Source organism: Limulus polyphemus, unplaced genomic scaffold, assembly GCF_000517525.1.
Source record: "Limulus polyphemus unplaced genomic scaffold, Limulus_polyphemus-2.1.2 Scaffold191, whole genome shotgun sequence".
Classification (NCBI taxonomy): Eukaryota; Metazoa; Arthropoda; class Merostomata; order Xiphosura; family Limulidae; genus Limulus; species Limulus polyphemus.
The window spans coordinates 504755-517377 of record NW_013665801.1 but is presented as its reverse complement, the minus strand read 5'-3'; the positions used below and the strand labels follow the sequence as shown (position 1 = coordinate 517377).

Below are 12623 nucleotides of genomic sequence, written 5' to 3'. Positions count from 1 at the left end.
AGTCTAGCTCCCTAACCACCTGGCCATGCCGGGCCCCACTCTTCGATTAGAGTACACCAAGAATTGGCGGTGTGTGGTGTTGAATTGCTGGCTATCATTTCTAAATTAGGGACGGTTAGCGCAGATAGCCCTAGTATAGCTTTGCGCGAAATTCACCAACCAAACAAAGAAAACGTATTGAGGAACAGTTATGGGTGATCAAAGTATTCCCGTTTGTTTCTGGGTTATGACCCGCATTGATATTTAAATAAACTTCTATGACTAAAGTATTTATACTATAAAAGTCATTTCTTTTCAGATAGAAAAATGCAACTAAACAATACATTTACGTATATATACACTGTTCAAATTAAATACCTGTTTTATGAAAAATAAGACGAATGAAATCGTTTCATCAACGCAGATAATTGATTTCAGCACTTAATCAAGTGTGAAAGTTTCCGTTGTATTTAATTATCAATATATATATATATATATATAGGGTGATATGAAGAAACCTGTATTTATGGTAAGGTTGTAGCGGTAGATTTTCAAACGTTGCATGGTTTATAGTTTACACAATCATTTAACTCTGAATAAAAATTAGTTCTTTTATCTTACAGATTTCTTTATATCCTACCTTTTGGCCTTAATCTGCTGCTTTTTTTCATGGATTCTATACTAGGTAAATATGTTGGATGTTCTATCCATTCGTCCAAGGTCTTAACCGCTAGGACTTGAATGGACTAACTGTCTGAATGGTTCCTATAGAGTTATATCATCATGACTTCTATGCTAGGTTTCGAAGGCCATTTACAGGGATATTTTAAGTGGTGTTAATGCTCTCAATAAGGTCTTTAAGTGGTTTGATGTGTGCTTACTGTGATTCTATTGTTTGGTGATTCCTGAATATGGTTCTCATTTTATGCCGTTAGTGTATCATCTTCATGTTTTTAAATAGACCTTTAACACTGGCTTATATTACTGTGTGTCTGACGTCTGCTTACTGTGATTGTATTGTTTTCAGATTCCTGAATAAGAACTTTATTTTTTGCCGTTATTATATCCTCTTCATGTTTCCAAATAGACACTAACTTATATGACTGTGTGTTTGATGTGTGCTAACTGTGATTGTAGTGTTTTATGGTTCTTGAATACGGTTCTCATTTTATGCCGTTGGTATATCTTCATGTTTCCAAATAGATACTAGCTATTATGATTGCGCGTCTGTAGTTTTATTCCCTCTTAGAATAAGAAACTAAATTATGTAACCAAATACTCTAATAATCTAATTACTTCGGTTGTCTTACAACGTGTGCACACATTCAGTGTGTAGGGGTGTAGAGGAAGATTGGTGTAATCGGGATATCTTAAATAACATAATACTTGAACGAATGTGGACTCATGCACTTAGACCAATGTCATATAAAAGTTGTGTAAACAAATTAGTTATATTACAAGATTTAAGTTAGTATTCTATAAGATAATAATAAATAAGATGTTAAGTTACTGTTATAAAAAAAATAATGATAGTCAATGTCAATAAAGTTGAAAATGTCCAAGTTCATACCTTCGCTTTGCCTGCATTAAAACTTTTCAAATCACAAAAAAGAAATCAAATAAATTCTCTATTTTGTCATTTTACGCCTGCACAAAAAGTAAAAAAAAAAAGCGCTTTCTATAAGAGGGCGCTGTCTCCGTCTCACAAGCTTTAAGTGACAAAAACCTTAATAACAGACAGGAAGTTAGAGACGTAGGCAATAGCAAGGAAATAATTTCTAAAACAGGACTACCAGTCTATGGTACCGGGAAAACCTTAAGTGTAACGATTATACAAAATGGAGTCGTGCGAGTGGTAACAGACGAGTTCTGAGTCACGTAGTTTTGGCTCAATAGCATAAAACCACTGATAACAAGATGCACGTAAGATGGATGTTTTAAAGTTTGATATTTTTTTTGTTTCGTGTATGATTTCTCTATACTTTAGTTATCGTTTCTGTGAGGTTGCAAACAATTAGTTTCATTATACAAGATTGAGAATTTTGAAACGAACTTCTGGTTGTACGTTGTTTTTGTTTTGTTTTTCTTCTAACCATCCTAATAAATATCTACTATTATTTTGATATTGGTTGAGAAGATATAGGATAATCTTAATAAATTTCCTAATCATTTTCGAACATCAGTGCCGTATAGTAGACCATTACTGTTGATTTTCAGTACAATGAAAGATTTCAGACTGTCATCTTGGAAACTTATTAGTACATCCTTTGATGCATGTAACAGACAAACGTCCTCAATACGACTACTTTGTGTAGTCGTGATAGTTTTGGTTAACGTATCATTAAGTGTATGTGTACCAGAGGACAATGTATTGATCATGAATGATGTTTCTCATATCAGAAAGAGAGCTTCACAGGAAACGAAAAACAAAATGATTCGAATGTTAGTCTTGGCGCCAGAAGATACAACATACCCATATTCGCTCTTTAAAGTGTCAGCGGCTGTTTATTATGCAATCGATAAGTTGGAGGCACAAGGCAGCAACGGTCCTCTCGGAGGACGCTCAGTGAGAGCATATAGCAAAAATACTAAATGCTCCTCAACTTACGGTCCCTTAGCGGCATTAGACTCTTACTACGCTAATGAAGTTGATGTCTTTCTTGGACCATTTTGTCCCTTTGTCCTTAACCCTTTATTTCTATACACCGCTGTCTGGGATATTCCAATACTAACTGCTGGAGGTCAGAATGAAGAGTTTGTTAAAGAGAAAAATACGCCTCACGCTCTTCTGACCAGAATGAACGGAATGTATAATCAAATTGGTAAAATGATTCTAGAATTTACTCGTAAGTTCCACTGGAAGGTAATTGGGCTCCTCTACCATGACGTTAAAAATCGTAACATAAAAAACTCTGACTGTTACTTTACTATGAGTTCTATCAGATCAAATATTATAAAGGATGCGGTGGTCAGTTCAGAATGGTTTGACGAAAACGATTCAAACACAAAGTATACGGATATTCTTAGGAACATGGCCAAGCATTCAAGGGGTAAGTTGTATTGCTAGTTTTGCGTTAACTAAATATTTTGGAATTTAATCGTTTGATTATAAATAAATTACTGTATTTGTAGACAAATAATAATTCAGATTGTATTTAGTTTTACAACATCATTCCAGTTTTATGCTAACGTCAAAAACATGTAAATTATATCAAAGTTTAGTTTCTAGTCTGTATCTGAAGGAAAAATATCTTCAAAGCAGCTTTGACTTGTCTGTAAGACTGTAATTGTTTGGGGATAAATGGACTTCGCCAGTAGAATTTATTTGTTAGGTAAGTGATATGCATTTGCGACTGGTTCTAAAACAAATATAATGTTTATTATAGATATATAAGGCAAGGTATTTTTGTTTTGTGTTTTGGGCTATCTGTGCTTTGCCCACCACGGGTATCGAAACCCGGTTTCTAGCGTTTCAAGTTCGCAGACATGCTGCTGTGCCACTGGGGGGGGGGGGGTAAGGTAAGGAAGCTCAAAAAATGCAATTTAATTTTTATGGATTAATATACAGTGCCTCCTACTTGTTCAAACATTATTTAATTATTATTTTCATACTATTGACAAGAATCAATTCATTTTTGCTATTATTTTTTCTTGTATATAATGTTCAAGCAGAGAATGGATTTCGTCTTCTACTCAATCGTACGTTTTACATCATAACCATTTTACACCTACTTCTGTATTATGCTATCTATATATGATTAACAAAGCTTGTTATTGTTGAGGATATGTTTAATTTGCAATGGGGTTTTGTGTTTAACCAGTTTGATATTGCGCTTATTTTTCACACTTTTGCAATACTGAAATTTAAGTTACCGATAGTAATAGTTATTATAATCATTATTATTTTAATATATTTAGTAATTGTTTAAATTTATTTCGATATTTTTTCTTGATGTTACTATTTCTTCCTGTACATCATACCAGGAGGGACAGTAAAAAGTTCACCTTTGTGTTTGAAATGAAATAAAGAAAATCAAAGCTCTTTTCTTAACGTTATTTTCTTTCGTTCGCCTTAGATACAATAATGTTGTAAACATCAATGGCGTTTCAGAAAATCTCTTGTTTTTCATCTTCCAGCCTAACTGACGAGTTCTGGTATTGTAATAAAAGCCTATTTGGCAGTGATTTGTGGGAGACAAAAGATAGATCTGAAATACTATTTTACACACCTCTAATTTTCCATCTGCAAAGGACAAATTAAGATGAATGTCAGCAAAAAAAAACGTGATTGTTATGAAAAATATTAGACCGACTGGTTGTTTCTATATATATATGTTCGCAGAATACTCGTGCTTGTTAGTGAATTAAAGTATACAGTTCTGACCATTTGACATAACCTCTAACTAAGGTGTAAACTTCTCACCTTTTACGTTTTCACGAATTAAGGAATAAAATTCTCACAATTTAATACACCCGCTAACTAATATATAATAGCCTCATAATTTAATACAACCATTAATTGAGGTTATAAAAGTCTCATAATTTTTCACAACTTTAACTTAAGGTGTAAAATGTTTATAATTTTATACAATCACTAGCGATATATATATAATTATCATGATTTTGTAATCACTATTTTATAAAGCATAAACTTCCTACCATTTTATATAACCACTATCTAAGGTATAGAATTGTCACTGTTTTGTTTAATCCCCAGTTGAAATATAATATTATCGCCATTTGATATAATGAATATCAAAGATATAGACAATGTAACTCTTTTTATACAATTGCTAACTGAAATAAAAGTTTCACAATTTTAAAATGCTTTCAGTTTCACTTAACCACCTTATAATTCCGTGGTAGCTGCCGTTATGTTCTTAGTTCAATGTTACAAAGTGTTCACTGTAGGTACCGAACTTTGGAATTTAGGGTAATAAATCTGTAAACTTACCTAGGGACATCGTATTAGCAATGATAAACTTCAAAGCATTTCTACAATAAGTATAAAATATATAAGTGCGTTATTCTGATGGTGAATAATATGTTTAATTGTATTATGATTAACATTTAAACAACTAATATATGATGCTGTAATTAGGAATGTTTTAATTCGTTCGATTGTTGTCTTAAAGTTGTTTCAAATTAATTGCACTGAAATTGTGTGGCCTTTCCAGCTATTTAAGATCAAATCAAAAACACCTTAAGTATGAAAAAAAAGGCTCGGATAAAAAAAGGGTTCAGTGTGCGATTTAAAGAATGGAATCAAAATTGACGGCCAAACTGGCAGCTACAATTATAGCATTGATAAGAATTTTACAGCAAATATTCCTTCATTAGTTAATTGGGCTGCGTATTTATAATGAACAAAAAATGAATAGAAATGAGTAAACACGTGAAAGATTGCCTGAAACAAATAGAAAAAATATTTATACAAGTTATAAGACTGACAGTGTTAATTAATTGTTGAGTAACATATATTCCATTAAACGTTTAATTTTGTTCCACGAAAATGTATATTCATTCATTCATTTTCCTGGGTCATTTCTCTGCTCCATAGTCTTCGTATGCCTTTAAGCCAACCAGACTTTCTGCAGTCTTTGTTTTGAATTTCAAGCTACACGAGGGCTATCTGCGCTAGCCGACCCTAATTCAGCAGTGTAAGACTAGAAGGTAGGCAGCTAGTCATCACCTCCCACCGCCAACTCTCGGGCTACTCTTTTACCAGCGAATAGTGGGATTGACCGTCACTTGTAACGTCCCCACGGCTGAAAGGGCAAGCACGTTTGGTGGGACGGGGTTCTGTAGACTTGGTATTATCGAGCTCAGCAATAACTCCATGATAATTCTCCTTTGTTTAATTAACAACCACACCTATGTCAAACCATTTTCGTAGAGCAACAAGGTGATCTCATTTGTATCCGCATATATTGTACAGCTCGTTTTCCTCTTGTCCTCACTCAAAAACTCAAACTACTATTTTACAAGGGCATCTTAGCAACAACAGCGTATTCTAAAACATTAACATAATTTCTCATAGACATTGCAAACTACTTATCTACTATTTTATAAAGGCATTTTATCAACAACAGGCCTCCCTTACCAGTGTATCTATGCCCAGGTTGTGGCTTCATAATCAATTACAATAACATTATGCTTGTTTTTATGTTACAACCTCGTGCTGAATGCTTCTTATACTTAATTCTTAATGCTAGCTGCTTTTGCGGTTATTGCGGAACAAGAAATCCAGCAGAATCATTCTTAGTCCCCTTACAACAATCACTTAATGAATAGTCTTGACCATTCCCTATCCTAAAAGTGATCATTATCCTTGATAAGAATCGTAGTCTGTAAATACACTGTATAGTGTCGCAATCATCACTTGGCGGTCACTTCTTTAACCAAGACGGATTTCGTTTCAATCATTTTCTTTCTTTAAGTTGTCCACAGAGTTCACCACCTACATTTCAAGGCTCTTAAATAGCTCTTTATTCTTCATATAATCTTTACTGAACTGGTAACTAACTTACAAAAGCTTACTTGATCAAATGGTGGATCAATGGTAAGTTTATGAACTTAGAACACTAAAATCCTAGAATCGATTTCTCTCAGTGGACAGAGCGCAGATAGCCCATTGAATAGATTACATTCAAAGAACAACAACACACTGATTATATAAACTGTGTAATGTCCCTACGTAACAGTTTATTTTTCCTCACTAAAAAGACAAACTGAAAATGGTTAGGGCACTCGACTCGCAATCTGAGGGTCGCGGGATCGATTCCCCGTCACACCAAACATGCTCGCCCTTTCAGCCGCGGGGGCGTTATAATGTGACGGTCAATCCAACTATTCGTTGGTAAAAGAGTAGCCCAAGAGTTAGCTGTGGGTGGTGATGACTAGCTGCCTTCCCTCTAGTCTTACACTGCAAGATTAGGGACGGCTAGCGCAGATAGCCCTCGTGTAGCTTTGCGCGAAATTCAAAAACAAACAAATAAACTGTAAAAAGGTCGCGTATGGTAGAAATTACTAGTTATTTAAAAATGAAACCAATCAACTTTATTTGCCTGTCATACACACAAAGCTTATTTGAAATAAAATTGGAGTTTATTCATTTTACTAACCACACGTAACATTGCTAAGATGTTTTTTGTTGTTTATTATTCAGAATTTTCTATGTGTACTTATTTATCGTTCTGATACTTAAAATACAGTCTTCTAAGACAACTTCTATTTACTTAAAACGCTTTGTACTAAAACTCTTCCATCGCAGTTGTTTGCGAGCTAGTTAATTTTATATTGAAGTCCTAACGACCAAATTTCAATTAAGTTACTTCACAACCCTCTTAATCCGTTCCTCAATCGAATTTTAAATGATTAACATAATTTCTCATAAATATTGCAACCTACTTCTCTATTTTACAAGAACATTTTAGCAACAACAATGTATTTTAAACGATTAACATAATTTCCCATAGACATTGCAAACTACCTTAACTACTATTTTACAAGGGCATTTTAGCAACAACAGTGTATTAACCAGCTTTATTGCACAAGAATAGCTGTAAAAACCACGTTATATTATCAAGAATGCCCTATGTTTAGATTTTAAGATACATTAACATTGAGATTTATGATACAGTAAACCCGTTTAATAAATTAATAATCACTACAAACAAATTCAGAATAAAACTTTATCATCACGTGACCTGACCACTTCCTACTTGGAAGAGTAATGTACAGTAGTTTCTCTTTATTCCTCAACTCTTTTGCTGCAATAACGTTCGTACTAAAATTATATATAAATATTCCACTTCTATATTTTACTACACAACTAATCCCTCTTTATCTTGTGCATAGATGTGTGTATCTGTGAGCGGAAGACTTCTTATCGAAATCAACAGACGCTTTCCCCGATGGTATTTATCAAACATAACACATTTATCATTATGAAAACAAAACCTACGAGCCTGTACATGACATATTGTATGATATATTACATTTACTGTAAGGTGTGTATATGGTTATGTAATCACTGAGGTACAAGAAATGAACAACACTTGCCAAAGAGACCTTAGCAATATTGGAGTAAACTTTGTTTTCTAACATTAATGGTGTTGATTTGTTCGCAAAACATAGAAAGCTACTTTATAAACATTTATTCATTACTAATCAAATAGATATAAGATCCAGAGCCTTCCGTGTACTTTGTCTCAGCATTTTGAGCTTGTTATCCAGTGCGTTTTGTAAACTTACTGCAGTTATAAAATTTAGAGACGGCTTAAATTGGTAGTGAATGAAACTTGATTACAAATGTACAACCTTTCGACAAGTACAAGTAGTTTACAGAGACACAGGAATCTATGAAACAAAGAGGTCACATGACCGGAGATTGCTTAACAGCTAGGTAAAGGTATCATGGTTGGTTCAGAGTAGGGCTGTTTTGTTCTATTAAGATGGCTTCCTTTATTTGTGTTTGTTGATGTTTGGTTCTTGAACAATACACAGCTCTAATGAATATATAAAATTTTACTTGTCAAAATCCCATTTACGTTCGTATAATGACTACAACAATGCATATGGTTGCTGTAAACTAAATACGGAATACTGGAGTAATATTACGACTGTAAGAGTCTACGACGGAGAATTTATCTCCCCTTTCTCTGAACCTTTTGGGACAGTTTTAGGCCTTAAATCTAACTCTGAGTAATCCAAGAATACGATCTATTAAAATATACACTGTGACCGTTTTATGTAAAAGTTTATGTTAAAATGTGTCCCCCCATTGATTCCTAACAGGATGTAAAATAATAGTAATATAAATAAATATGAGTTTATGTCACAGAATTCGTATAAGTTGTTTGGATGGCGGTAAATTAAATCAGTAATTGCCTGACCACAAAAGCACAATGTAGTATGAAAGACTGTATACCCTTGTCCCGCCTCAAATCTTTGGATTTTTTATTGTTTCAATGTGCGCCTGAAATTCGGTCCTACTCCGATCAGTTTTTTACACAGTTATTATCAACAAACTGAAAAAATGCGCTATATCTCCATTAGGAAAATGTGCCAAAGTAATTTAGAATCCGTATTTGAGGAGGATCGTCCTATGGGGACATCTCCGTTTTTGAGGAGGATCGTCCTATGGGGACATCCTATCTCCTGCAAAAAGTTCACGCAAATCAGATTTTTTTTTTTTGAGATATGCCCGCGGAAATAAATACATGATGTTAGAAAAACACGTAGGTTGAAGAAGTCTTGATAGAAATGAATAAAAACCCTATAACCCCGAGCGCTTTCGAAAAGTGGATCTTTCTTCTTCAGGGGCAAACCATTCGCAGTTTGTCACTGAAGAAGAAAGGTCCATCTTTGGAAAACGCTCGGGTTGTAGGGATTTTATTCATTTCTACATATATATATATATATACATACGTACGGACTCAATTGTAATACCCTAGCCTCCAGAGCTCTTCGTTATAACGCCTCATAGGTGAACAAAGAGGGAAAGGATGGCTTGTACTCGTATCTCAGTGATAGAAGGCCCCCCCTCTTTTTTTCTTTTTTTTAGCCAGTGGTCCTGGGTTCAAACACCGGTCTCTGGGTGTCTCAAATATCTTTCGTTTTTCAAATTTTGAATTACGAAAGATCAATTAAACGAGAGTACAAAATATTGCCTACGATGCTCGAAGTACGTTTTACTCACAAATGGTTTAAACTATTTAGAATGTTTCCACAAATAAGGCAAAGCTATACTATACTATAAAAGAAGGTAGCGCGTTAGACATTCCTAATCAGTTTAGACAATGTTAAATTAATACTCATACAGTTTCTACAAATTACAAAATTATTTCGAAGAAATTACTCTCCTGTAATATTTTTATGAAGTAAAATATATTTTACTCCAGATCTCAGCTTTTAACAGTTATACTTTATTTTACTTTTGTTACTTGTAAAAGACAGAGCTGCACAAGAGCTGTACTCATCGCTGAGATCGAACCTCAAATTTCAGCGTTATAAGCCATCAAGCTTACCACTGAATCATAGGGGGCGCCATCTCATATGTAGGAAATTAGATTTACAGAAAATAGGGTATGACAATTGCATATTTGTCCTCATATCACGATTTGTAGGAGAGTAAATTGAATCATTTTATAAGGCAGTTCAGCCTAGCATATCACAAATTGTTAAGGGTTGTAAGCCGTCTTAGTCCCATAAACATATAGGTTTAATATGCATATAATTTTTTTCCATACAGAACCTGAATGAAAAACACTGGAAAATCAGTCTTTTTTTATACTTCTCTTATTAATTTCTTCTACGGGTTTTGTGGCTTCAGGAAATAGTTTTACTGAGAATCTGTAACAAAAAACGTACAAATTATTATAATAATAATAAAAAGTATTATTATAATAAAATTTTAATTTTTTAAAAAGTATATTGATTAATTCTATTTATTTTTGAACATTTGTAATGTACTTAATTTATACATGAACTATATCATATGTTTGTACGTTTGGAAAGTATATGTATTCAATTTAGATTATTTATGTCTAGTTGAAAAGTGGTATTTGTATGTTTTTTTGTTATAGACTTTCAGTAAAACTATTTCCTGAAGAGTGACCTTTGAAGTCACTAAACCAATAGAAGAAATTAATAAATAAAGGAAAAAAAAAGTCTGTTATTCCAGTGTTTTCTTATTCGTATCCACAGGTGAATGTTAATGATATTTTGGTTATATATATATATATATATATATATAGAGAGAGAGAGGGAGAAAGATATTAACACACATTCATATATAGATATTTATATAGATAGATAGATACATAACACACACTTATAGTGTATAAATATAAACCCTTTAGCGATGTTTTCGATAATCGATCTAGCTACAATTATCTAGGCTGATATTGCTTAGAACTACACCTTTTATTTGGATGTTTCATAGAGTTTGTCACCTGATGTAAAATAATATGTTTTCATACTGCCAGAAAGTCTTAACGTTAGAAAACCGAAATTCTTTGTAGTTGGAATACCAGAAAACACGATTTGTTACACTTTGCTGACTGCGTAAGCTGAGCTAACAAGATTGAGATACGTATTATGTCTATAATGTTTGATACATGATCCATAATATAATAAATCCCGCACAAAAACACATTGTTACTTAAGAGAGATGAGATACAGTTTCTCTTGTACCGCATTTGGGCCGAGTGCTGCCCAATGGTCATCGTGCCGTAATGTGGAGTTGAGGCTCCGCGATTCATTTCCCATTACTGCCATATAAACAAAATTGCGTTATAAGAGTGATAGTCAAGTCCCACAATTCGGTTTAACAAGAGTAGCCTAAAAGTTAACTGTGGGTGTAGTTTACTAGCTTCCCTCCCTCTAGTCCACGCTAGTGAAAATAGTCTTTGTATAGCTTGGAGCGAAGTCCAGAAAAACGAATAAACAAGTATCACAATTATTTCAATGTTGTATGGGAGGGCTACTACCGTGAAAACCACAATTCCTATTTTTCAATCATGGAGCGCCACTACCGTGAAAATCAAAATTCCTATTTTTCAATCATGGAGCGCCACTACCGTGAAAACCAAAATTCCTATTTTTCAATCTTTAACGTGGTTTACTTCAATGACAAGATATCAATATTTTCATGTATATCAAAATAGTATGCTATATTTGACTATAATAGGCAATAATATGAATATTATATATATATATATATATGTATCATTTTGTCTCTTTACTCCATAAATTTTTCAAGTCGATGCTTAGGAACACTAGGTATCTAATGATAGTAATCTAACCTTCTAATGGAAAAGTTCCCAAGAAATATTATTTGTTTATACACTTTGTTGCGAATATCATATCCTATGAACGAGCACATAAGTTTTTCCTAATTGTTTGCATCAAGCACAATAGGTGAAGCGAGCTATAGTAGTTTCATTCAGCTCTACTTCTGGTACATTCACTTAGATGAATCACTTTAACCGGAAATATAATACTGGAATGAGGATAAGAGAAGAAAAATTTCAATCTTCCATTTCCTGTAGCAACTGAATCCACTTTTCGCTATAATTAATTTCTTTTTCGATACAGTATTTCTTAGCGGTTACTTCAAAGTAAGCTTTTCTCTTACTTTTAAGTCAAGCTAGACTTTAAAACTCAATATTTTTTCATTGAAACCAAAAACTCGCTGAATAAGAGCATTTGAAACTTAAGTTTGAATAGAATGAAAATTAAGAGAAGCAATATAATTACGTTGAAGGAAATTAACTTTCGGAAATAAAATAACTAACTCAAAGCGATTCCAGAATTCTTTGTTTTTGCCTGGAATTAATTTTTGCCCATTGTTTCTTTGTTTGTAATTAAGCACAAAGTTACACAATGGGTTATTTGTGCTCTGCCTACCACGGCAGACATATCGCTGTGCCACTGAAGGGCAATTTTTACCAATCTTTAAATTAAAATTTGATACAGTTTTGCCATAAGATGTTTCATTTAGTTCGCTATAACTTATTATTGTTGTTGTATTTATATTTATGTCAAAGCTGACAAGTCTACATGGTACCGTCCTTAATTTTTGAACTGCTTACCGGAGGGAATACAAGCAAGTTAGTAGTACCACCCCAAGGGATAGA

The 12623-nt window shown here is 33.4% G+C and overlaps 1 protein-coding gene and 1 pseudogene across 1 annotated transcript; both read left to right on the top strand.

Annotated features, from left to right (window-relative positions):
• The window catches only part of LOC106478225, a 109945-nt pseudogene that overhangs the window by 6196 nt on the left and 91126 nt on the right, over window positions 1-12623 (top strand).
• LOC111084985 (atrial natriuretic peptide receptor 3-like) lies at window positions 1792-4171 on the top strand. Its single transcript, XM_022381778.1, has 2 exons — window positions 1792-3029; window positions 4117-4171. Exons 1-2 carry the CDS (start codon window positions 2201-2203, stop codon window positions 4119-4121), a joined length of 834 nt encoding a protein of 277 aa, XP_022237486.1. The 5' UTR covers window positions 1792-2200; the 3' UTR covers window positions 4122-4171.